At 46.2% G+C, this 23,693-nt stretch overlaps 2 protein-coding genes across 7 annotated transcripts; both read left to right on the forward strand.

Moving 5' to 3' along the window:
• Positions 1-106: 106 nt before the first annotated feature.
• mtcl3a (MTCL family member 3a) lies at positions 107-17,247 on the forward strand. 5 transcript variants are annotated; one of them, XM_070550828.1, is made up of 8 exons: positions 107-342; positions 5,074-5,284; positions 5,423-5,590; positions 9,491-9,793; positions 13,070-13,594; positions 13,720-13,799; positions 13,943-15,611; positions 16,344-17,247. In XM_070550828.1, exons 1-8 carry the CDS (start codon positions 230-232, stop codon positions 16,572-16,574), a joined length of 3,300 nt encoding a protein of 1,099 aa, XP_070406929.1. In that variant the 5' UTR covers positions 107-229; the 3' UTR covers positions 16,575-17,247. The 5 variants fall into 5 exon arrangements, with proteins under 5 accessions (XP_070406929.1, XP_054596351.2, XP_054596352.2 ...); XM_054740376.2 differs by lacking the exon at positions 107-342 and adding an exon at positions 16,229-16,272 and having other exon boundaries at positions 4,050-5,284; positions 16,344-16,513; XM_054740377.2 differs by lacking the exon at positions 107-342 and adding an exon at positions 16,229-16,263 and having other exon boundaries at positions 4,050-5,284; positions 16,344-16,513.
• Positions 17,248-19,944: 2,697 nt separating this feature from the next.
• Positions 19,945-22,994, forward strand: LOC107378790 (enoyl CoA hydratase domain containing 1). Of its 2 annotated transcripts, none has more exons than XM_015949194.3 (7): positions 19,945-20,041; positions 21,044-21,097; positions 21,274-21,449; positions 21,530-21,672; positions 21,753-21,805; positions 21,882-21,962; positions 22,030-22,994. In XM_015949194.3, the coding sequence occupies exons 2-7, from the start codon at positions 21,048-21,050 to the stop codon at positions 22,445-22,447; spliced, it is 921 nt and encodes a 306-aa protein (XP_015804680.1). In that variant the 5' UTR covers positions 19,945-20,041; positions 21,044-21,047; the 3' UTR covers positions 22,448-22,994. The 2 variants fall into 2 exon arrangements, with proteins under 2 accessions (XP_015804680.1, XP_015804681.1); XM_015949195.3 differs by having other exon boundaries at positions 19,970-20,041; positions 21,047-21,097.
• Positions 22,995-23,693: the final 699 nt, after the last annotated feature.

The following is a 23,693-nucleotide window of genomic DNA, read 5'->3' on the forward strand; positions in this document are numbered from 1 at the left end:
GCTCTGCTCTCCACTTCTCTACACCCACAAAGATGTTTCAGCCCATTATTCTGCTCATCCTCATCCTTGCTCTGTTCTCATCTCTTTCATATGCCACCATTTTCAAACTGGTTTTTCTTTTCACCCTCTTCTTTGTTCTGTAAAGCACGAGTTCAGATCGACCCATTTATGCTTTTGTTGTTGCTTTTGTTATTATTTGGGCTTTTTCATTCATCATTTCAAGTCTGTTATGTTGAACACAGCAAAGACTCACTCCGGGCATGAGGCACTTTCACTTTCCAAAGCATCCATCTGCTGGGAGGCTTTCAGCACGAAACCCGGGAACGCCGAGGAGGGCTTAAGGTGAGTTTTTCTGTTCTCTGAATGTGAGCAGCGATCCAACAGGAATGCTGACATACTGCAGCCGTCACATTTTTATATCAGCTCAGTTTTTTATTTACTTAAGGAAAAAAGAAGCTTACCTTGTTTTTGTCTTTCCCTGCACGACGACGAGCCACGTCCTACGCGAGACAGGTTTTACTAATGTGCCTGAATCCAAACCAAAGATCAAAGCCAGACACTTTAAACAAAGTCTCAAACCTGCACCCCAGATTTAATGCTAACGGCCACAAGCGCTGCTTTTGATTCTCCAGTTATTCAGTTTGTAAGTTTACAATTAGGATAGGCCTACTAATTAATTTGATTTAATACACAATGTATTTCAATCCAAACGAACACAAAAATAGCCAACTTTTAATGAAATATAACGTCTAATAATGCAATAAACGATTAGTGTGGAACACTGAAAACACATTTTTAATGATCATTTCTGATCCTAACGGGTCACACTGAGTGTTTCATGCAGGCTGAACATGAAAATAGTCTCCTACACCTATCTCCTGCATTAGCCTCTGATAGAAAACAGACGGTGAAACCCTAGGATTAGAAAAGCCTGACAGATCTACGTCACACTGTCACTAACATTCACGGACTCACCATCTTGGCTCACGGCGGGGAAGACTGTTGTTGGTTTAGCGTCCAGGAAACAGCAGAGAACATCTCAGCTAGTAGAAGCTAACCGTTAGCATTAGCAACTCCACCACACAGCAGAACTCCTCCAGGCTTGTGTTATTTGTGGAGATGAATGTTGCAGAGCAAACAGAGTCAGTGGTAGAGTTGTGTTGCTGTTAGCCAATCAGAGGAGAGATGTCTGAATATCGGGATGTAAAACTCCAGATCCTGTTGTGTTCTGTTCTCCTCTGACGTGGCAGCCTTGTCTGTGCTGATGCAGGCGTTTCTGGGCTTTCTATGCCCTGAGTGGGGCCTACAAGGTGTTCATTCCTATCAGAGACCTCTGCAAATGTACAGTTTCCCACATCATGCGTTTAACTTTTATATTAAACAGCTACAAAAGCTATTTTTCTCTCTCGATTCCAAGAAGTCTAATATACGGTATTACCACAGGTTCAGCTTCATTTACCTTCCTTTAATATCACCAAACTATATGAAATAAACTGTGATCAGCAAGTATAAAGAACTCACAAACAAGATCAAATCATGTTAAAAATCAGTAAACAGCTATGAAAGCAACACGTTTGATGTGATTTTAAATGCTCACTAGAACTTTTTACAACTCGCAGCCAGCACAGATCCTCCCTACGCCAGGTGCAGCTCCCGCACATGGCCAGTTGATTTTTAACGCAGCTCCTCCGCATCTCGAACAGCATCCTTTTATTTGTCCCATTTTGAACCTTGGATGACCTCGTTCCACCTGCCTGGATGCTGCCTCACTGTTAGGAACTCAGCTCAGAACTCCCCAGCTGCTGCAGAAACCCTCATCGTGGAATCTGGGCATCTGGGATCTTCTGAGAAAGTCGATTTTTATTTCTGTTTGTTGTAAAGCAGCAGCGGGCCAGCTCCACCCTTCAGTGAACATTTCCTTGCCATGTGACCTAGAACATTTCTTGTCATTAAAATAGAGACATAGTCCAGCTTTGTCTTTGGCTCATCAGTGATGCCCACATCCATGGGCGTAATATTTGGGGGGCAAAGGGGGACATGTCCTCCCACATTTCCACAAGGCTGTTTGGATTTATTCATTAATTCTATTTATTTTGACTGAATTGAGGTAGAAAGATAAAACTCGGATCATCAGCAGTTTTTGAAAAATGTATTGAAAGCATTGTTGAATACACTTTTCATTACATTGTAAAGGTGGTTTGATGTTTTCATGTTTACAAGATGTTGTAGTTTGTTCAGTTAAGGTACTGGCCAGAATGGCTTCACCAGAGGATTCCATATCTTTATTCTTCGTCCAAGAACATTTATGCGGCTCAAACGACTGGGTACACCCCCGCAAACTATACATCAAAACGACCGGCTTGGCCGTGGGACACGTGCCAAAACTTTTTTAAGAAATGTGATGTACCATGGCGACGTAATTTGCAAAAAACTTTGTAAAATATGCACTCTCAGTTTGCATGATTAATCAAATAATTAATTATGTACATAATAATCACTTTTCACAAAATGAAAAGTAATACATACATTTGGGCCTGTCAGGTCTGACCAGCATCCTCCCCCACCATCAAAGCCAACCAGGTAGCGGTCAGTTGACAGCTCCGCCCCTCTCCGCCACAGGTCAGGTGAAACAACAACAAAGTCGATCATCGAACTGCATCCTGAGGTGTCCTGCTGCCAAGAGCAGATCAGAGGGCCGTTCCTCCCAACCGCACCTCTCCAGGGCTAGCTGTCGTTGCCCATATGGGCGTTAAAGTCCCCCAGCAGAACGAGGGAGTCACCAGAGGATCGAAGACACGCTCATTAAGTTTTTTTTCCACAAGCCACTTCTGAAGGTGTCTGTCCTCCACATGCCCATGTGAACGGTCAGGTGATCTGAGCTCCAGCTCTAACGGAGAGAAGCTCCCGGAGCTCTGCATCACTCCAGTGTATCATCTCAGCTGATTCGTTCAAAAAGCCTAACTTACGGCCGTGTTTACGTTCATTTTCATCACATTCTCGGCCGGAGCTCGGCAGTAACTCCTCATGTGATCTTGACTCCTCCATCTGTTGTGTCGAGGCATCATGCGCATTTACAAGTCTGGCGTTGTGGCAATATTACTACCAAGTGGGCCAGCAAGAATGCCTCAAAATTCCCGCATGGCGGCAGTATTATGCTGATTTGCCAGTTTGGTGCGTCTTCTAAAGGGTACTGCTCACTACCGCAGCTCTGCCCTCTCGGTCTACCTGGGGACGCCTCCAAATGGTGCATTTTTCATACTTGAGATGTGGGTGGAGTGTGGCAGGGAGGAGAGACAGGGGCCGGGGTGAGATTCAATCCCCGGACTCCCGGACGAGAGTCACACGCCCTAACGTGTCAGCCAAATGGACATTCCCGTGTCCAGGTGGCCAGAGCACATGATCAGTCGGGATATAGAGACAGGACTGATGATACACACCCTTTAATAAACGGTTTCTCATTGAAGAACATCTTTGATGTCTCGTTTGGGCCTCTTTACAGTATATACGATGAGCTTTTAGTTGCTTCATTCTGAGGTTTGAGGTTTGAGCCTCTGGTGGAGTTCTGTGGGCTTTAGGACATGTGCACTGTGCTTGTGAGAGAGAAACTCCGGCATCGAGCCTTTTTGGCTCCTGCTTCTGCCTATTAGATAGTTCAACAGTGTTTTACCCACACACACACGCTGTGGTTGCGCAACATTCTGGGCAGAATAAAAATGGATCTGGGTGGGGTCTGAAACCACAACAAAAATGTGCACATGGGGGGTTTGAGTGACCACTATGGGGGTGGAATTGGTCCACCTCCCTCATGGCACCGGTGGGATGTCTCAAGTCCCACAGCTGTACCGGGCCAGCTGTGGGAGGAAGAGGGGGAGGAGGAGAGAGGCGGGATAGGAGAGAGGGAGGAAGGGGAATTTTATTCCAGTTCATGAAAGCATAATTTGAGCTGCAGCTCTGCGGTTGCTTTCACCTATCCAGTCGCTGAAATGTGAGGATGCTGAGTCTGACCCGGCGTGAGGACGTTTATCACGGTAAGAGCTGCTGCGCACGCGCTGGGATAGATAACAGGTTGTCAGTCACCTGAGAGAGCTGACTTAGTTTATGTACTCTGACCTGAACTTGATTTGGTAAAAAAACAACAACGAAAGGCATCAGACAGCTGAAAGCTTTAGACCTAAAACCACACCCTCCGTTTCCTCGTGACCGTCAGCCCTCTCCATCTAAAGATGTTTTATTTACAGCTGAGGAAAGCTTTCATGTACTCTCCCAGCCTTTTGCTCAGTTCGATTCTCTGAAACAGATTTGCTGCTTAGCGGTCACCGCCACGCGGGTCGGGATTGATTTGTTGCCATGGCTACGGCGCAAGGTGGCGACATAATTAGAGGAGACGGCGTTGATTCCCAACAGCCTCCTCCTGAAGGCGTCGTTCAGCTTTGGGGGAAAATAAAACTCCCGGTTACAAGGCGGTAAAAATACTCGGGCGCCCTTGCAGCAGTGCTCTCCGGGATATTTTTGGTCCGCGTCCCGCCGTGTTTACTGGGCCGCCTCTGCTCGGGGCTGTCGCCTGGAGCGCGGAGGCAGCGGACGGACCGTCCCGGGAGCTCAGCGCAAACATGGAGCAGGAAAACGGTGCAGGTGGATAAGCAGGGCCGGGGGGAGGTCGTCACGGGGCTCGGGCGCAGCTATGGGGGAGAAAACAGCGTCCAGCCCCGTCGCCGGTGTCGACTCCCCTGTGCTGCTGCTGGCTGGCCCCAGCGGGATCTGGCCCGGTTCGGATAGCACAAACACCCCGGGACGTTTGTCTGAACTTTTCACTTCTAAGACGGACTTTTAGTGGATTTTTTTAGTGATTTGACTTTACAACACTTCGTCCAGGTTTACGGTTTTATCTGAATGCGCGTGGCGGATGTGGAGTGCGTTTATTAACGGTGCGGGGCTGCACGGTGGGGGCGGCGGGGGGGTTCCGTCCCATGGATGGGAGTTCCTTCCCCGGTCCAGGATGGAGAAGACCGACAGGGGCAGGGGCAAGACCCGCAGCCCGCTGAGGAGGATCTCATCTCCACCCACTGTCTTCAGTCACATCCAGGAGCCCAGAGGAGAGGGTGGAGCAGCAGGGGCCCAGATAGAGGTCCTCAGGGGACAGATGTGGCCAGGCTCCGAACCCCAGCAGCACCAGCAATCCCGGCTTAAAAAAAAACTGGAAGATCTGAAAAAGAGACACATTCAGGACAAAGAGGAGTGGATGCGGGAGAAGGAGTCCTTGTTGAGAGAAGTGGCCAACATACAAGTAAATGCGACCTGTGAAGGCATCACCTGTCTTATTGTTAAAATACACAATCAGAACACTCATCATTCACCTTGATGTGGGACCTGAGTTGGCTCTGCTTTAGCTAAGCACAGCAGGGTTTTTTTTGTTTTCATGCAGGGCGGGGAGAACCGGAGAATTCTGCTGGACCTGAAAACGGTTCTGGAGGAAGTGCAGTCTGAGGTGAAGAGAGAGGAGGAGAAGAGGAGCGAGCTGCAGCTGCAGTACACTAGAGACAGATGTGCCTGGGAGCTGGAGAAGGCCGAGCTCAAGTGCAGGATCGCTCAGGTGAGAGAGGGATGGGCGATGGTCACCTGAACCAGCTTGTTTTCTGGAGTTTAACAGGGAGAGGTCACCTCCACAGACCCCTAGAGACAGAGAACACGTTTAGACCTGCTTAGCCAGTCACCGACACTTATCTGGGCTTTTAACTTCAAGCTCCGAGTAGATTAGTTAGCCCAGCTACGTTCAAACATCAGACACGCTTTGTTGTAATACCAGTGCCATGCTGTACCAGGACATGTAGAGAGGAACAAACATGGTGGGCAGAGTCGCACAGCTTGAGGGGTTTAGCACACTTTCTCTCAGATCAAACATGGATTTAAGAGGCTGCACCAAAGAAGTTTAAGCCTTTCTTTCTGTGTGTGTGTGTGTGTGTGTGTGTGTGTGTGTGTGTGTGTGTGTGTGTGTGTGTGTGTGTGTGTGTGTGTGTGTGCGTGTGCGCGCGTGCCTTTCTTTCTGTGTGTGTGTGTGGGTGTGTGTGTGTGTGTGTGTGTGAGACGAGAGATGACAACAGTTGTCTTTGTCATCTGAGCCCATGTGATTCCTATCTCTAGAACCCTCCCACACACAGGCAGCTTTTCTGATGGCGACTGAAGTAAGAAAGCTCAGAAAACACAGAGTTAAAGGAACGGAGCAATCCTGCAGAGCAGCCGGAAGAAACCTCAGATTACAACAAAACAAAAAGAACGTAACATTTCCTTTAACACAAAAACGGGCTCTGCTCAGTCGACCTGTTTGTGTTTAAATGATCAAGATCCACCCTCTTTGGAGTGGACATGCACACGGACATGCATCAGTACAGTTCTCCAGTCTGATTACACAAACAGAACCAGGTCAATGGGTCTATTGTCTACAGGCCACATCCTGCCGGTGTGTGTTTACCAGTGACTGTCTGGGGTTCTGCATCACGACCGTAAGAGCATTCTAAAATAATCTTCAACACACTTATTATGTTCCAGATTTACACTCAGACTGGTGCAACTCAAACCAAAGGCTTGTTTCATCAAATTCAAGCAAGTAAGACGATCAGTAATATGACCTTGTACCATGTTTTTTTTGTTAAAAATTACAGGTCAATAGTTGTCTCTCTACAGGGGCCATTGAATCCTCATTCACCTTGTTGGCGTCATCCCAACCTGCTTTCCTATGTAAATGAGTTGTTTTGCTATGGTCACGTAGAATCTGTTCGTTCAGACAAAAGCTGCTTAAACGCATAATAATCAAGACACACGTGCTTTAATCTGCACATCCCAACGCACTTAATCATCAGCGATACATAAACGTTGGCCACTGTAACCGCAGAACAACACTAGCCCAAGCTACTGCTAACGTCCTTGTTGGACGAGAGTAAAACGTTCCAGGATCTACTGGGAATATCCAGCGTAACGAATCCCAGATGGATCCAAAGCTTTTCTGTTGGGTTATCCAGATACTGCATGCAGAGCTTCTGGCTGCCTGCAGCATCATAGAGCCATCTGGGCAGGCCGGCCAATCAGCACTCAGCTCATTTAATATTCACGTCCTGGCTGAGTGGGCGGGGTTAACCAGTCTGTCCATTGCAGGGCATTATTATGGGGTTGTGTTTGGCCATTTATCAGGGCTTCTGGGACATTTTAAACCCCAACACAGCTCCACAGGTTTTAAGGGGCTCAGTGAACAGTTTCCAGTTGTAAAAAAACGTTTAATAATAAAATTCCTGTGTTGCTGCTGCTGAATAGCAGGAGTTCAACAGCTAGTGTGTTTGTAGCTTGAACGTTGGCCCAGATTTAGCTGAAACTCTACATTTTCCAATAATTGTAGTAAACATGCAGAAAGACGAGTGTTTTAGTGCAGTCACGTGACTCGTGCCGTCCTGGCTGGTTCAGCTGAGCTCTGTTTACGGCCTCCTAATGAGACCGTTTGTATTCTGGCCAGCTAGAGCCACTGTTCCTGCTCTCTGAAGAGTAAAAGCAGAGGTAGGGTCTTCAACGATAACTAAGAGATGGTGTTCTGTTTTTAGTGAACCTGCATTTCGTCTGGATACTGTCACACTGACATTTTTATATCAGGTGGTGATTGTGATTAGTGTGAGGAACAAGAGAGCAACGAGCAGATCGGGAGAAGGGACCAACAAACTGAATGAAACCGAGCAACCAAATCCATAATAATGCTTCAGCTCACAAAGCACCAAGTGGGTCAGTTGAACAGCTTTCAGTTAGTTTTTGTTGAAGCTATGTTTCAGGCATCAGCGTCTCACATGTGACTCTAAATACAGGAATTAGAGTTCACCCGACCGCTTTGGGCTCTTTAGGAGGACAATGACTGGTATTTGGGTTCATGTTTAAACTAAAAGTCTGTCTCGGGTATTACATTCAGTTCAAAAATCACTTCTCAGGATTCTCCTGAACAAGCCTTGAATCCACACGTCACATCCTGCGGTCGTCCACAGCTGACGCCAGAATATGAATGCTGTTAAGTTGTTCCCATTTCCCTTTTGGGCGACTTCCACCACCAAATACCAGGAAACAACCAAGGTCCCAGGCTGGGGCTTGGATGGGTATTTCCAGGCATATTTCTTGGCGTGACCCTGATTTATGACTGCTGCTGGCAGCTAGGAGACATCTCACTCGGCTTAGCACCCCCTTAACTATCCCGCCTCCTCTTGGAATGTGACATTGTACAAGTCTGAGTGTCCGCTATTTATAGTGGGTCACCCTGGTGACACAGTTACCTTTATAAACCCCTGTGGCACACAGCGACGGGCTCTGAGGGGCTGAAGGTTCTCTTTCAGACTGATTTGAAGGTGTAAATGCGTTAGTTCACCAGCATCCTGATGATCTGTGTCTCTGAGGGGATAATTCACAGTAAAATCATCAGTCAGCTCTTCGATGTGACTCCAAGCATCTTGCTTTGCATTTTGACTCTGTGTACGTCGGATGTTTAAACGGCCGTGGACGGCTCCCTTTGCCGACCGTCTCTAATTGCTGAGAGCGTCGAGCAGAGCCACAGGCAGACAGAAGGCTTGTTTCTCTGCACCATCATTTCATGACCTCAGGCCACAGGCAGAAATAGCACCAAGGCTTGTGAGAAGGCTTTGGTTCACGTCTGTGGTGCAAACAGAAATAACGCATTCCAGCGTGCTTGTACGCACCAAATCTCAAAGAAGCACCGGGATATTTCTGCACACACAGGCGTTGTCTTGGGACTCTTCCAGTCCCAAAGCCAACTTTTTTTTTCTAAAAGCAACAAAGCTTCTCATTTACCACATAATGTACAAATGTGAAAACACGCTCTTGTTTTAGGTCGCCCAGAGCCTCTCGTGCTCTCACAACTCTTCGTTACAGCCTTTAAGGGGTTTGCATCTTGGCTCAGGTCGAACGCAGAACCTTTGCTGTGGGTTTAGGTAGAACTTTTTCACCCAGAGATAAAACGGTGACAAAAGGGCATCTTTTTATCATAAACTCAGTGAATTTGTTTTACCAAGAGTTAAGTGTTATATAAGTGAACCCTGGTGTTTTTAGAGGAGGGATGATCTTTGTTATTCTTGAAAGCCGGATCACCAGAAAATGTCTGGCATTAGCCCACACCTGCAGACTTGCGCTGCCGTGCCTGAATCCACCATTTCCTGCACTGCATCCTGTGTTCGTGAAGAACCACAGAAAAGAAACTTGACCCCTGAACCCTGGAACCAGCTGTGTGTGTGATATTTCTCTCTTCCCGCCTACCAACCCTCTCGCTCATCCCCGTGGTACATTATCCCCCCACTTCTTCATCCTCGCTTCCTGCCACTCCTCAATTCTCTTAATTCCACTTTCTACATTTTCTCCCCCTCCCCGTGTTATATGTCTTGTCATCTGGCTCTCATCGTTTTCTCCCACTCTTCCCTTCTCATATCACCTTTCTCTCCCCCTTTGTTTGTCTTTAAAGCTGGAGGCTAGAGAAGCTACGGGCTTGGTGAGCGGAGGACTGAAATCAGGAGCAGGTCTTGGATCTGTGACGTCTCGGAGCCCCCAAGAAACCACCAGTGAGACGTTGACGCACCGCAGGGAGAGGGAAGAGCAGCGTAGGGTCCTGGCCGACACCCATTCAGCAGCCATGGACCTGCGCTGCCGTCTGGAGCACAGCGAGAGGGACTGGTTACGGGAGAAAGCCGAGCTGCTAGAGAGGTTTGATGTGGAGAGAAGAGAGTGGGAGTGTCAGCTGAAGGACATGCAGAGGAAAATAGAAGAGGTGAGAATGTAATGTTTTCTGAGGTTCACGTTTTGCTTTGAAACACCTGCAGTGGGAAGCATTCCCTTTATACCAACAACCCACTAAATAACGTCCCAGATGTGTGCAGCTGCAGAGACAAGCTGACTGGCTGGTTTTCCCATCTCTGAGTGCAAAGACAGGAAGTTATTGAGACGTGACCTGGAGCAGGGATGATTTTTAGCAGAACTGTGTCAGGAATAAGAAAAACATGCAAATCAATTCACGCTGGAGTTTTTATGTCATTTATAAAAAGGTTTATTTAAATGAAAGATAAAACTTTAAAAATTGTTTCCATATAAAAATAAGATCTAAATGCCATTAGAAAATGTTTGGAATCTGAGGATGTGACTTTGATGACTTGGAGGAATTTAGTACGTGTGTTGATATAAAAGGTTTAAATTCAGTCACTCAACAGGACGGGACAGACCCTATCAGAGTCAGAAACAGCAGTGATTTTACAACAGGTTTAAAAATGACCTCGTTACTCGTGTTTATCTTTATTTATGACCTCGTTACTTGTGTTTGTATCTTTATGACCTTGTTACTCGTGTTTATCTTTATTTATGACCTCGTTAATCGTGTATGTATCTTTATTTATGACCTCGTTACTCGTGTTTATCTTTATTTATGACCTCGTTACTCGTGTTTGTATCTTTATGACCTCGTTAATCGTGTTTGTATCTTTATGATCTCGTTACTCGTGTTTATCTTTGTTTATGACCTCGTTACTCGTGTTTATCTTTGTTTATGACCTCGTTAATCGTGTTTATCTTTGTTTATGACCTCGTTAATCGTGTTTATCTTTGTTTATGACCTCGTTACTCGTGTTTGTACCTTTATGACCTCGTTAATCGTGTTTGTATCTTTATGATCTCGTTACTCGTGTTTATCTTTGTTTATGACCTCGTTACTCGTGTTTATCTTTGTTTATGACCTCGTTAATCGTGTTTATCTTTGTTTATGACCTCGTTAATCGTGTTTATCTTTGTTTATGACCTCGTTAATTGTGTTTATCTTTGTTTATGACCTCGTTAATCGTGTTTATCTTTGTTTATGACCTCGTTAATCGTGTTTATCTTTGTTTATGACCTCGTTAATCGTGTTTGTGTCTTTGTTTATGACCTCGTTAATCGTGTTTGTGTCTTTGTTTATGACCTCGTTAATCGTGTTTGTGTCTTTGTTTATGATCTCGTTACTCGTGTTTATCTTTGTTTATGACCTCGTTAATCGTGTTTATCTTTGTTTATGACCTCGTTAATCGTGTTTGTACCTTTGTTTATGACCTCGTTAATCGTGTTTGTACCTTTGTTTATGACCTCGTTAATCGTGTTTGTACCTTTTTTTTATGACCTCGTTAATCGTGTTTGTATCTTTATGACCTCGTTAATCGTGTTTGTATCTTTATGACATCGTTAATCGTGTTGATCTCTATTTATGACCTCGTTAATCATGTTTGTATCTTTGTTTATGACCTCGTTAATCGTGTTTGTACCTTTGTTTATGACCTCGTTAATCGTGTTTGTATCTTTATGACCTCGTTAATCGTGTTTGTATCTTTATGACCTCGTTAATCGTGTTTATCTCTATTTATGACCTCGTTAATCATGTTTGTATCTTTGTTTATGACCTCGTTAATCGTGTTTCTTTGTTTATGACCTCGTTAATCGTGTTTCTTTGTTTATGACCTCGTTAATCGTGTTTGTACCTTTATTTATGACCTCGTTAATCGTGTTTATCTTTGTTTATGACCTCGTTAATCGTGTTTATCTTTGTTTATGACCTCGTTACTCGTGTTTGTACCTTTTTATGACCTCGTTACTCGTGTTTGTACCTTTTTATGACCTCGTTACTCGTGTTTGTACCTTTTTATGACCTCGTTACTCGTGTTTGTACCTTTGTTTATGACCTCGTTACTCGTGTTTGTACCTTTGTTTATGACCTCGTTACTCGTGTTTGTACCTTTGTTTATGACCTCGTTAATTGTGTTTACCTTTGTTTATGACCTCGTTAATCGTGTTTGTGTCTTTGTTTATGACCTCGTTACTCGTGTTTGTGTCTTTGTTTATGACCTCGTTACTCGTGTTTGTGTCTTTGTTTATGACCTCGTTACTCGTGTTTGTGTCTTTGTTTATGACCTCGTTACTCGTGTTTGTGTCTTTGTTTATGACCTCGTTACTCGTGTTTGTGTCTTTGTTTATGACCTCGTTACTCGTGTTTGTGTCTTTGTTTATGACCTCGTTACTCGTGTTTGTGTCTTTGTTTATGACCTCGTTACTCGTGTTTGTACCTTTGTTTATGACCTCGTTACTCGTGTTTGTACCTTTGTTTATGACCTCGTTAATCGTGTTTGTACCTTTGTTTATGACCTCGTTAATCGTGTTTACCTTTGTTTATGACCTCGTTAATCGTGTTTACCTTTGTTTATGACCTCGTTAATCGTGTTTACCTTTGTTTATGACCTCGTTAATCGTGTTTACCTTTGTTTATGACCTCGTTAATCGTGTTTACCTTTGTTTATGACCTCGTTAATCGTGTTTACCTTTGTTTATGACCTCGTTAATCGTGTTTACCTTTGTTTATGACCTCGTTAATCGTGTTTACCTTTGTTTATGACCTCGTTAATCGTGTTTGTGTCTTTGTTTATGACCTCGGTACTCGTGTTTGTGTCTTTGTTTATGACCACGGTACTCGTGTTTGTGTCTTTGTTTATGACCTCGGTACTCGTGTTTGTGTCTTTGTTTATGACCTCGGTACTCGTGTTCGTGTCTTTGTTTATGACCTCGGTACTCGTGTTCGTGTCTTTGTTTATGACCTCGGTACTCGTGTTCGTGTCTTTGTTTATGACCTCGGTACTCATGTTTGACCTTGTTACTCGTGTTTGTATCTTATGTGAGAATCAGTTCTTGAGTTAAAGACCGAAAAGTCACAAACATCGGAACAATTAACTCCAAACACGTGACTCTTGTTTTTCCCTTTTGGGATGAGAAAACGAGAGGAAACCGGGGATTAATCCCTAATCTGAAGGCATCTAGATATGACTCAGCGGCAGCGTAGCCCAGAAAACTGAAGGTGTTTCTGAGGTTTTTATCCGTCAGACATCTGACCGTATAAAGCGTCATTTAACAGGATTTTAGTAGTAAATGTTGGCGTCCTTCTGACATGCTTCCTCCAGATCTACACGATCAGGCAGAATCATGTTTTAAATGTTCTTTATTCCTTTTAATTGAAACTAAAACAAAAGTGGCTCCTTTCCAGCTGTGCTGTGAGGTGAGAGCCAACCGACGGGGAACCGGCCTGGACAGCAGGAAGCAGGATGACGCCGTGGGCCACAGGCTCAGCCTTCGCTCCACCAGCACAGGCTCCAGTCTGCTCAGCGACAACTCGCGCTCGGAGCTGCTCAGCAGCAGCGCTCAGTCAGAACCAACCAGAAACCCCCCTTCACCTGGATGTGGACCCAGCAGGAACACGAGTGGTGACTCCTGCCTCCAAGCAGACATTCTTGGATTTAATGTCGGTGTTCCAGTGAGGTGCTGTGGCCCTGAGACGGTGGACGACTTCAGATCCAGAGAAAGTTGGCAGCAGGAAGCAGTCACTGATAACAGGAAGGCTGTGGACCCAACACAGCTGGAGACCTTTTACCCTGGAACATCTGGATGTCGAGTACTGCAGGACGACTTCTCTAAAGGACGTGAGACAGGTGTCCATGTCGGTCCTCATGAAGGCTCGTTTTGGGGAGGACTGAGTTACGGCAGTGAGAAGAACACCACTGCTCTCAATGCGGTGAGAGGTTTAATAGCCAAACATTAAATATAACACATCTGTGTTGTTGATTGGTTTGTTGTTCTGGTGTAAAGCGGGCATTCGTCCTCTCTCTCTCGCTCACCTTGTCTTCCTTCCTGTTTTAGGCTCTGAAGGAGATCGCCCGTGTGAGTGAGGAGCTGTGTAGCTACCAGGATGAGATCAGAAAGAAGGGTGGAGATCCGAGGTACATGATGATGATCACAATCTGCTACTTTGTTGCTGGAGTCAAAGATAATTCTGGTTTTTAATATCTTGCTTATGAAACGGTCATAACGAGGAGTCATTTATATTTAAATAATACATTTAAGACGTTTTTGGTCCTTGCAGGATTCGACCTGATTTCCTGCACCCTGCAGGAGGAGGCCATGACAGGAGCTGCCTAAAACCAGATGAAGCTCCTTGTGACCTCGGCCAGATTTACGACGACCTCCGGGCCTTGGAGAATGAAAACTGGATCACTTTGTCACCAGATCATACCTGGCAACCCAACAGAAGGTCGAGCACTTCCTGGACAGTAGAGCCAGCTAACCTGGTTAGCTACAGCAGCGTCGACGCAGCAGCACCACCCGTCCCTCCTCGCACCTCCTCCTGGAATCTGAGCACTCCTACTTCAGATGCAGAACTTCACATCCCAGAATCCCCCATGGCTACGCTGAGGAAGTGCCACAGCCCCTGTGTTCTAGTGGACAGGAAGTGTAGCAGTCCCTCTGTTGTCAGGAAGTTTGAGGCCATGCTGCAGGAGAATGAGGGAAAGATATTTAAAGATGGCATTTTGGCATCGTGCTCAGTGACGGCTAACTCCAACTGCAACGTGGGCTGCTGTCACAGCCGCTGGTCGTGTGAGGCCAGCAAATTCACCCACAATAAATCGTCTGCAGTCGGGACGGTCCAGAAAAGCTTCTCTGAAGTCAACATATCGACCGCTCGGAAAGATCTGGTTGTCGAGGAGGTACAAACGTCTGAGGATGTTGAAGAATTTCCTGTGGAGCTACTCCTCTCCGCGCTGGAAAAACCACCTGTCAGCCCCTCCCTCCAGGGCTCCAGGAGAAACCTGATGCTGGAGCGGAAAACCGCTGAGTTCAACAGAGCTTTGTTCCAAGCCGAGATGGGCCAGGGGGTAGACACGCAGGACCGTCTGACTGTAACAGAGACTGGCGCTGCAACGCTCCAGCCAGTCCTTACGTCATCTCAGGACATTTCAGCTCCTGAAGAGACATCATCTCAAGCCGTTTGTTCTGATTTACATCCCAAAGAGTCCGTATGGCATTCTGTCTCAACCTCTACTCCACAGATTCCCAATGAGCAGCCAGCTCTGGTCACACATGCTGCTGAAGTCCAGGATGTCATACTAAACCCAGAACCACCCGAACAGCCGCAGGCAGGACTCGGGGAGGCTTTGTCTTCTCAGAGTCCTCATCACCTTGTTGAGGTCGAGCACATAGCTCCTTCCAGGAAGTTGCAACAGAGGTCAGCCACAGATGCTCTTCTTTCAGAGTCTTTGGCTGTAAAGAGCCTGTCGGGTCAGCCTGCCGAGATACACGGTCCCCGAGAATCACCGCCTCAGACGGCCACAGTTGCTGCCTCACAGCTGCACTCCTATGCTGAGACCAGAAGGAGCCAGGTGACCCACATGTCCGGTTCTTCTCACCCTTCAGACTCCTCCAAACATGCTCCTCGAATGATGAGCGATCACCCCTGGAAGCCTCTCACTCTCGCTGCGTACCCGCGGCCCGAGGGATCGCGGTCCAACTATGGCGCTGTGGAGCGGATTCTAAAAAACTACGAGACCGCAGCTCGGGCCCAACAGAACAAGATGACTTCAAGTTGTAACTTCACCTGTGGAGCAGAGGAGACCACTACTGAAGAGGAGACGCTGGATGTGGACCATCTGCCTTTAAGTCCCTCTGTGAAGCTCATGCAGATGTCCCACCGCCCCCACAGCCTCCCCAGCAGCAGCAGCCCTGCTGGGGTGAAGGAGGTTCTCCTTATAGTGCAGGTGAGTTCATGCTGAGGCTCCTGTTCTCCTCGCCATTAACGGTGTTCCTTTTTATCTGGTTAGGTGAATGTTATAGATCCTAGCAGGCCAGGGTGAACATTTGGTTTGGATCCAGGACGTTCTGACATGCTGAGCTGTTGCTCCTGACGGAGGACAGCCCTGGTGGGAATGTTGTTTATTCCTGGTTTGTGCTAAGAGACAAGCAGGCCAAAGCCTTCGTGAAGAACTGGGCCGTTCTGCAGCTTAAAGCGTTTATGTGTGAAACCAGGCAGGTGGTCTGCCGCCCACACCAGCTGCTTTCTCCCTGCTTCCACGAGGCCTCGCAGGGGAAGCGTTGCAACTACGGAAGCATCTACAGCAGCCAGCCGACCCAACGCCTCGGCAGAAACGGGAGAGCCCACGAAACGATTCTGCTCTAAAGTCGTGCAACCGTTAGACGTGGCATGAGAAGCTGGGAGGCAGTTTTAGGTGACCTCACAATAGGGGAACCGCACTAGTGACCAGTCAGATCACGTGTTGATTCAGAGGAAGTGCCTCACATGGAACTGATTTGTTTTCCCTTGGAGCTGTTCTCAGGAGCGTGCTCGTTTGAAATGTGCCTGTCGTTTTCCTCCTAGGATTCAGAAGACCTCAGCTGCAGCTCGTGACAAATGTAAAGTATGTGAGTGTGGGTCTGCTTGTCGCCAGGGCGGAGTGATAACCCTAAACGTTAATTCACTTGTTTCTCCACAGGAAGACGAAGAGCGCTCCATCTCCTCCTCCTCCTCGGTCCAGAGGAGCTTCTCCAGGCCGGCCTGTCCAGCCAACCGTCGCCTCCCATCCCGATGGGCCAGCTGCTCACCCGCCTCCCCCTCCTCCTCCCCTCGCAGCACTCCCGTCGTGCCCGCATCCTTCCCCCTGCAGAAACACGCCCCCTCCTTTTCTTACTCGCACAGCTTTCACATGGAAACCATCATCATGTGACCTCCACCGGAAGCCTTTACTGTTGTATGAACCAAATCCAGCCTGCACAACCTGCAGACTCAGAAGAGCTTCAGCTACGGATGCATCGGGACGGCCTTATTCACCCCACCGGCTCCGCGCTGCAGCATCGTCAGATTAGAGCCTCTGATGCAAAGCTGTCCTACGCTCAGGTCTGGATTTCAGCTGTGACTAGTGTAGCCTTACAGATCTACTAATAACAGATCCCTCACTACTCAGACACAGATCGTGACATCACCGAACTCTGAGATAAATGACTTCCTCTCATGTTGGTGGTCTTCTGCAGGACATGCCTGGACTGTACCTTCCCTGTGACTAAAACTGTGTTTATTCAAGCAAAGTACTTGGTTCTGGTTAAGTTTCATCAATAGTTAGAGTTCTGTTTCCTGTTTTCTACAACGTTGTACCAAAGGCTGCTTTCTTAGGCCGTTTATGGAAACACGTTTTCTGTCGGTGAGTCCCTAAAAACGCGATTCACCAGAGCTTGTGTCACACTTTAAACGTAGGCAAGCATTTTTTAAACTTTTAATATTTCTGAATGTTCACATATCAGGATGTTACTCGGCTAAGTAGTGCAGTTTTAGTGGCGCTAAAAGGTGGTGAATCACAATGCCTTTTCTGTTGTTTTCTATAATAAATATAAGGACTTACCAGGTTTCTGTTGTCTTCATGTCGCCCTGCAGCAAACAGCACGACACCTGAAGGGTTACAGCAGAGACGGGAGACCCAGGTTGCCCGTTTTACTTATACAATACAGACTCTAGTCACACACACCAGAGGCAGTTCATGACCAATGATGAAATGTGTACTACCAGGTAAAGACGGGCCACGACACCCGTCTGACCAGGCATCAGCAGCCCAGAGTTTCAAACTAAAGCCGTCTAATGATGTCAATACAAGAGATTTGGGTCTAATTGTAAAAATAAGCTACCCGTTGGCATTAGCAACTCCACCACATAGCCGAACTCCTCCAGACTTGTGTTATTTGTGGAGCTAAATCAACGTTGCAGAGCAGACAGTCAGTTGCAGAGCCGTGTTGCTGTTAGCCAATCAGAGGAGAGCTGTCTGAATACCAGGCATATTAGTAAGACTAGATCTACTTCCAACTTCCTGCTAGAGCGACTCACAAGGAATTAATTTATACTAGAGCCTACTGCAGATGTGGTGAAAACATGTGGATCTGGTCTTGAAAGAGTTTTGTGACTTTTAACCCAGTTTTCTTTTAATTTTCATACTTTAAACGTTAGAGTTGGACTTTTATTTCAAGTATCACTGCCGAGTCATATAAATCCATGTGTTTTGCATCATCATCCATGTTTAAGAACATGTGAAGGGACACGGTGCCGTGCACACACTCAGCCTCCCACCCCCCTCACCCTGAAACCCGGCACCCTGTGCAGACTAAAGCAACAGGTGCATCCATGTTGTGGTGCCGGAAATCTTAGCCCACTGCTGATATAAATATTATCATTCTCTCCTGACGCCCAGCCCGGCTCCGAGCCAGTCTCGTCCTGCTTTCCTGTGTCAAGGTTGGGAAGGAGCGAACAGTTCTGACCTGTCCTCCTGTCTTCAGGTGTCCAGCTGCTAAAGCTATTATATAACTAGCTGGCTGCTCATCAGCTCCTAAAATCGCAGCGCTGGAAAGGATTTTCTGCAACGGTCTGTGCTCGATTATACAAGCTCGGAGTATCTGCTGTCTTCATGCAACACTGCCAACTGGATGCAGAAGCTGCTGCAGACATAATGTTGTTTTGCTACAGGAGGGATGATTGTACACGTCTGCCTGTGATGGCTGCAGTGTCGCTCATCAGCTCTGTTCACACAGGATTCCTAACCCTACCAGAACCGTGAGCCACTGTGGGCTAGGTGCAGGCCATAAACACGGAGCTGCAGAGCTGGGAGTGTATGCACCACACAGGAATGCAGCTTTGTGGGAATGTACGGTTTTATTTGTTTGGCCGTGGAAATGATGACTTTCTAGTGCACTTGGTGAAGTGTTTTGTACACAATAAGTTTATTTTTGCACATGTGCGTTCCTCCAATGTCATTAAACACAGTGTTAGCTGGCATTTATAAAGACTACTGCTACTTCTGTTTGTTGCAATAGATCGTACAGTTGTAGGTGTCTGATTCTCTTCTCAGTACTCCTCACAGGAAACCTCCACCCACCCAGAACCTTCAGCCATGTTTTTGAAATAGAACCTGAAGCTGACTCTAATGTTTGGTCAGGTGGGATGTTTCTTATCTCTTTGCCTGCTTTTGAAGCCCTCCTGGCTGCAGCACATTCTCTGACTTCCTGCAGAGGACAGCTGCATATCGATCTGGGTGCTGATGCACTACTTTACAACACGCACGCACGGACACACGCACGCACACACACACACGCACGCACGCACACACACACACGAGCAGATGTCAAAGCCACAGGTCCCTCAGGTAGACAAAGTGATGTGCACGGACAGATTGCAGTGTTGCTGTCTGGGCTGATGTACTGTGCAGAGCAGGAACGGGAGTCAGCGTGTCTGGGATTCCTGTCTAAGGAAAACCTTTTCTGAATTCCTTCCCCTCTTTTAAATAGACCAGAGAGGTGTGGACTTGTAAAGCTGAGCCACTGATCTACAGAGCAGAGGCTTCTGGTTGAATGTCCTTTATATTTGTAATGAAGTCGAAAAGGATTCATGCTGCACAAATAATTCTGAGAAGAAAAATCGAGATTTCTCCTTTACAAACAATACATGATCATAAAACCTGATAGATTCAGAATCCTAATAAGAAATATTCTTCAGGACCAATATTTTTTACCAGTGGTGGAGGATGTGTGGACAGAGGTATGAACCAAACCTCAGAACAGGAAGACTCTCATCTTCTATCCAACTGTTTTAGGCCCAACTTTTCCACATTTTCTTCAGGATCTCTCTCTCTCTCTCTCTCTCTCTCTCTCTCTCTCTCTCTGTGTGTGTGTGTGTGATAACTCAGCTGTCCCTTATAAAGATTATTTTCTTTGTTATTTTTCTCATCACCTTGTGGCATCACATTACATGATCCAGGACATCTGCAGAACCTCATAGTGAACACAGAGTCCATGCTCCTGAAGCCTATCAGTACACCCGTTATTTGTTGTGGACATTTAGACATTTGCTTCTGTTTTATGTTACTTTTACTTTACTTTTTACATGATTTCAGCACAGGGAAATAAAGAAACAATAAAAGCTGCAGTTAAAGAAAGTTTGATTCAAATCTGAATAATGATGATTACTGAGGGTGTAGTCTATCAACGTGATGAGCACGTAGCCATCATTTACGTAATCACGTCTATGGTTAAATCTCCCTTGTGTTTGGCGCCCTCGTGTGGCCACCTTTAACATCTCACGTCAGACCCAAATTCTCTCCAGCTTCAGTTTCTGGTCGAGCAGATTTAGTGCAACACCACCGCGCTGCTACTAAGCAAGGTAGGTGCTAAGTGACATTTCTTAATCATTTTAAGACGTTTTAGCGAATATATCGTTTGCGTTGCTTTTTGTTTTATGCGGATCAACAAAACAAGACAAACCCGATTGATATTATTTTAAATATCAGACTTTTGACTTTTTTCCAGACACTTTAGGTTAGTTAGTCTGAAATATTCTTTTATGATTTAATTTAGAGCTGATTTAAATAACTGAAGGTAGTTTTTTTTTTTGGCTCATTTTATGTTTACGTGTGTTGCTTTGCTGGTGACCTCCTGGCAGTAGGTGCTCCAGCTGTGGACTCTAATCATAGATAAGTACATAAACATATGTAAGTTTACATCTACGACTCTTAACCTTGAGCTCCAGGATTTACTCGGAACAGCGTTTCTCAGAAATGCTCAACATGCAGTGATAAAAACGAGTCATGATCTCAATCAGCAGTAAATCCACTTTAAGTTGATTTACGTTCACTGCTGCTGCAGAGAGACATGTGCACATCACTGCATCATCAGTGTAAACATGTTGATATTTATCTTTTTCCCTCTCGTGTGCCATTAAAGGTGCAACATGTAGGAACCCAACCTGGTGTTTTTATGTTTTAAATGTTTCACATTGGGATTTATTTTACTTTCTATAAATAAGAGGAGAACTAATAAAATAATCACAATACTCTTAGCAGCTGGACCTGGTCCCCAACAGTGTAATCTGATTAATCTGATTAATGTTACTATTTCCTTTACTCGCATTGTCCGTTTTATGGTTTCAATGCCAATTATGTTTGGAAAGTTGGTAAAAAAAAGTCTCTCAGTTGAAAAGGTAGGAAGCTAATTTACGTGTTTTAAAATATTAAATAGGGCTGGAATAAAAACAAGCAAAGCCACTCTAGTGAACACATGAGCCTGATTCGATTAAATAACTATTTAGAGAACTTCCTCATATAGAGAGGTCTTGCTTGTGGGCTGAATGTTGGGAATGAAACAAACATTTGTTCTTTTTCATCAGCAGGATGGTCCTCTGTGCTGCGAGGAGCAGCCTCTGCTGCGGCGTCTGGATCAGGTAACTCGTACAGGAACTTTAATGTTCCAGAGGAAATCTGGATTTAAAAATACACATAATCCCTGAGGGGCTGATACTTATTTATCATGTGAAATAATCTGTGTAAACACACATTTTCCAGTTTGACTTGTCTGTTTCTTCAAGCTGTAAACCCCCACCTGGTGTGTTTATTGAAGGCAGCTGCAGAGGCGGGCCCACGGCGGTGTTTACTCCAGCGTCCATGGCTTCAGCCACGATGAGGTCAGACAGAAGCTGGAGGCCTTCCCCGGAGGCTCCATCGATCTTCTGAAGCAGGACTCTGGCTTAGCCGTGATGACCATCAACAACCCGTCTCGTATGAATGCCTTCTCCGGTATGACAACCTCACTTTAAAGCCGCCTGACAGCTGCAGCCTTTAGGCCACTTCTGAGTTTTGAGTCTTAACTCCTTTAGGCAGCATGATGGTGGACCTGGAGGAGAAGGTGACCCAGCTGGAGAACTGGACCAACGGAAAAAGCCTGATTGTTCGTGGTGCTGCTGAGACGTTCTGCTCTGGGTCGGACCTCAACGCCGTCCGAGCCATATCCAACCCGCAGGTAGCACAGGGAACAACTGCTCACATGTTTGTGATGGCCATGCTGCTCTTCTAATCCTCAGATCTTTTCTTTTCTCGTAGGACGGGATGAAAATGTGCATGTTCATGCAAAATACTCTTACAAGACTGCTCAGGTAGGAGCTCAGCTGAGTGTTGTTGCAGTAACCTGCAGGAGCACGGTTTGCTGAGAGGATGTGTTCCTCGGTGCAGGCTGCCTCTGGTCTCTGTTGCTGTTGTGGAGGGGAAAGCGTTAGGAGGAGGAGCGGAGCTCACCACTGCCTGTGATTTTAGGTAATGACTGTAATGTCTCTCCTGGTATTTCTTAATCCATCATCTTACTGTCACCTCTGTCTCCTAGATTAATGGCACCAGGTAGCGTGATCCAGTTTGTCCATAAACACATGGGTCTGGTTCCAGGCTGGGGGGGTGCTGCACGACTCGTTCACCTTGTAGGAAGCCAGAACGCTCTGAAGCTGCTGGGCGGGGCGGTAAAAGTGGACTCCGAGCTGGGCTTGCACATGGGCCTGGCAGATGGAGTCCTGGAGGACCATCAGGGAGCTGGGGGGGCGGACACCGTCCTGCAGCAGGCTGAGGACTGGCTCAGTCGCTACACCAGAGGACCCGCTCCAGTGATCCAGGCTGTGAAGAAAGTGGTGCTTTCGGGAAGGGAGCTCCCTCTGTCCGAGGCTCTGAGGACGGAGAAGAATGTGTTCGGGACAGTGTGGGGGGCGGCAGCTAATCTGGAGGCCCTGGCCAGCAAGTCCAAACATAGATGAGGCGTTTGAGTCATGATTTAAAATAAAGTGCATGCTTGTTCTGTGCATGAACTCATGGTGGGATGCAGAGCCAATCAGAAGCCTCCTTGGGAACATCTGAGGATACTAGAGTGGTTTGGCCGTGATTGTGTCAGACGTCAGATTAGGGCTGGGCGATATGGCCTAAAATCAATGTTACCATATACTGAGGATTTCACCTGGATAACGATAAATGATAACTACAGGTATGCAGAAACAAAAGCGTCCACTAGATGGGGCTGTGTTAGTCACATTTTTATGAGACTCAAGGTGGTACAGCTTCTTAAAGGGTCACGAACGCTGCTGAACTACACACATCATTTCATTTTTTAAATGAATTTAGACATAAAAATGATCTCAAGTCAGAAATTTAGATGATGATAAGTTTTTGATTTATTGCCCAGCCCTACGTCAGACCCCTCCCATCTCTGAAAATCTTTTGTAAATATTAAACTAATCCAGTTTTGAACATCGGTTCACGTCACACATTACTTTTGTAAATAATAGAAATAAACCTTTTGTAAGAGTATTTATTATGCACAAGCACGTTTTATTACAGTTCTTTAAGAACCCAGATTACATCATCCACACCGGGTCCAGCTGGAGGACATGGACGCTGAGACAGCAGGACATCCCCTGGACAGGACAGCTTCAGATCCGTCCTGGGTTTCTGTCAAACCGGGACGCTCAAACTTGTGATTTAGTGTCTGGTCGAGTCTGTAAAGGACATTAGTGAAAGCAGAGATGTGCTCGAACTAAAACAGCAAGCTGTCAGGGGACGTGGTGGATGGTCCAAAGAGCCCGTCTGCCCTTCCCTTCATCCAGAGGTCACGTTTCTTGTCTAGACACCCAGCTGAGGTGGTAATACCTGCTGTGGTCACATGATCAAACACCTACTAGGTGAGCAGTCATCACCTGGTGGGCACAGCGACAGCTCTGGTAACAGCTAGTGTAAAAGTCTTTCCCAAAAGACCACAAATATGTAATAATAGGATGAAATGTTTAATTACAAATCGAGTAACAAAGGGAAATTGTTGACACAAACTATTAATCAGAATGTCAAGTCGATGAGGTAATAAAAATATGACTTGCAGCTTCTGCAGGACGGCCTGAGACAGCGGCGTGTCCGTGTTCTCTTCCCTCAGATGTCAGACACGAGACTCACCACCACAGGGAAACTGAAGCCATCGGTTCTCCTCCCGTCTGAACCGGTCACATCAAACACACA

Source organism: Nothobranchius furzeri, chromosome 5, assembly GCF_043380555.1.
Source record: "Nothobranchius furzeri strain GRZ-AD chromosome 5, NfurGRZ-RIMD1, whole genome shotgun sequence".
Lineage (NCBI taxonomy): Eukaryota > Metazoa > Chordata > Actinopteri > Cyprinodontiformes > Nothobranchiidae > Nothobranchius > Nothobranchius furzeri.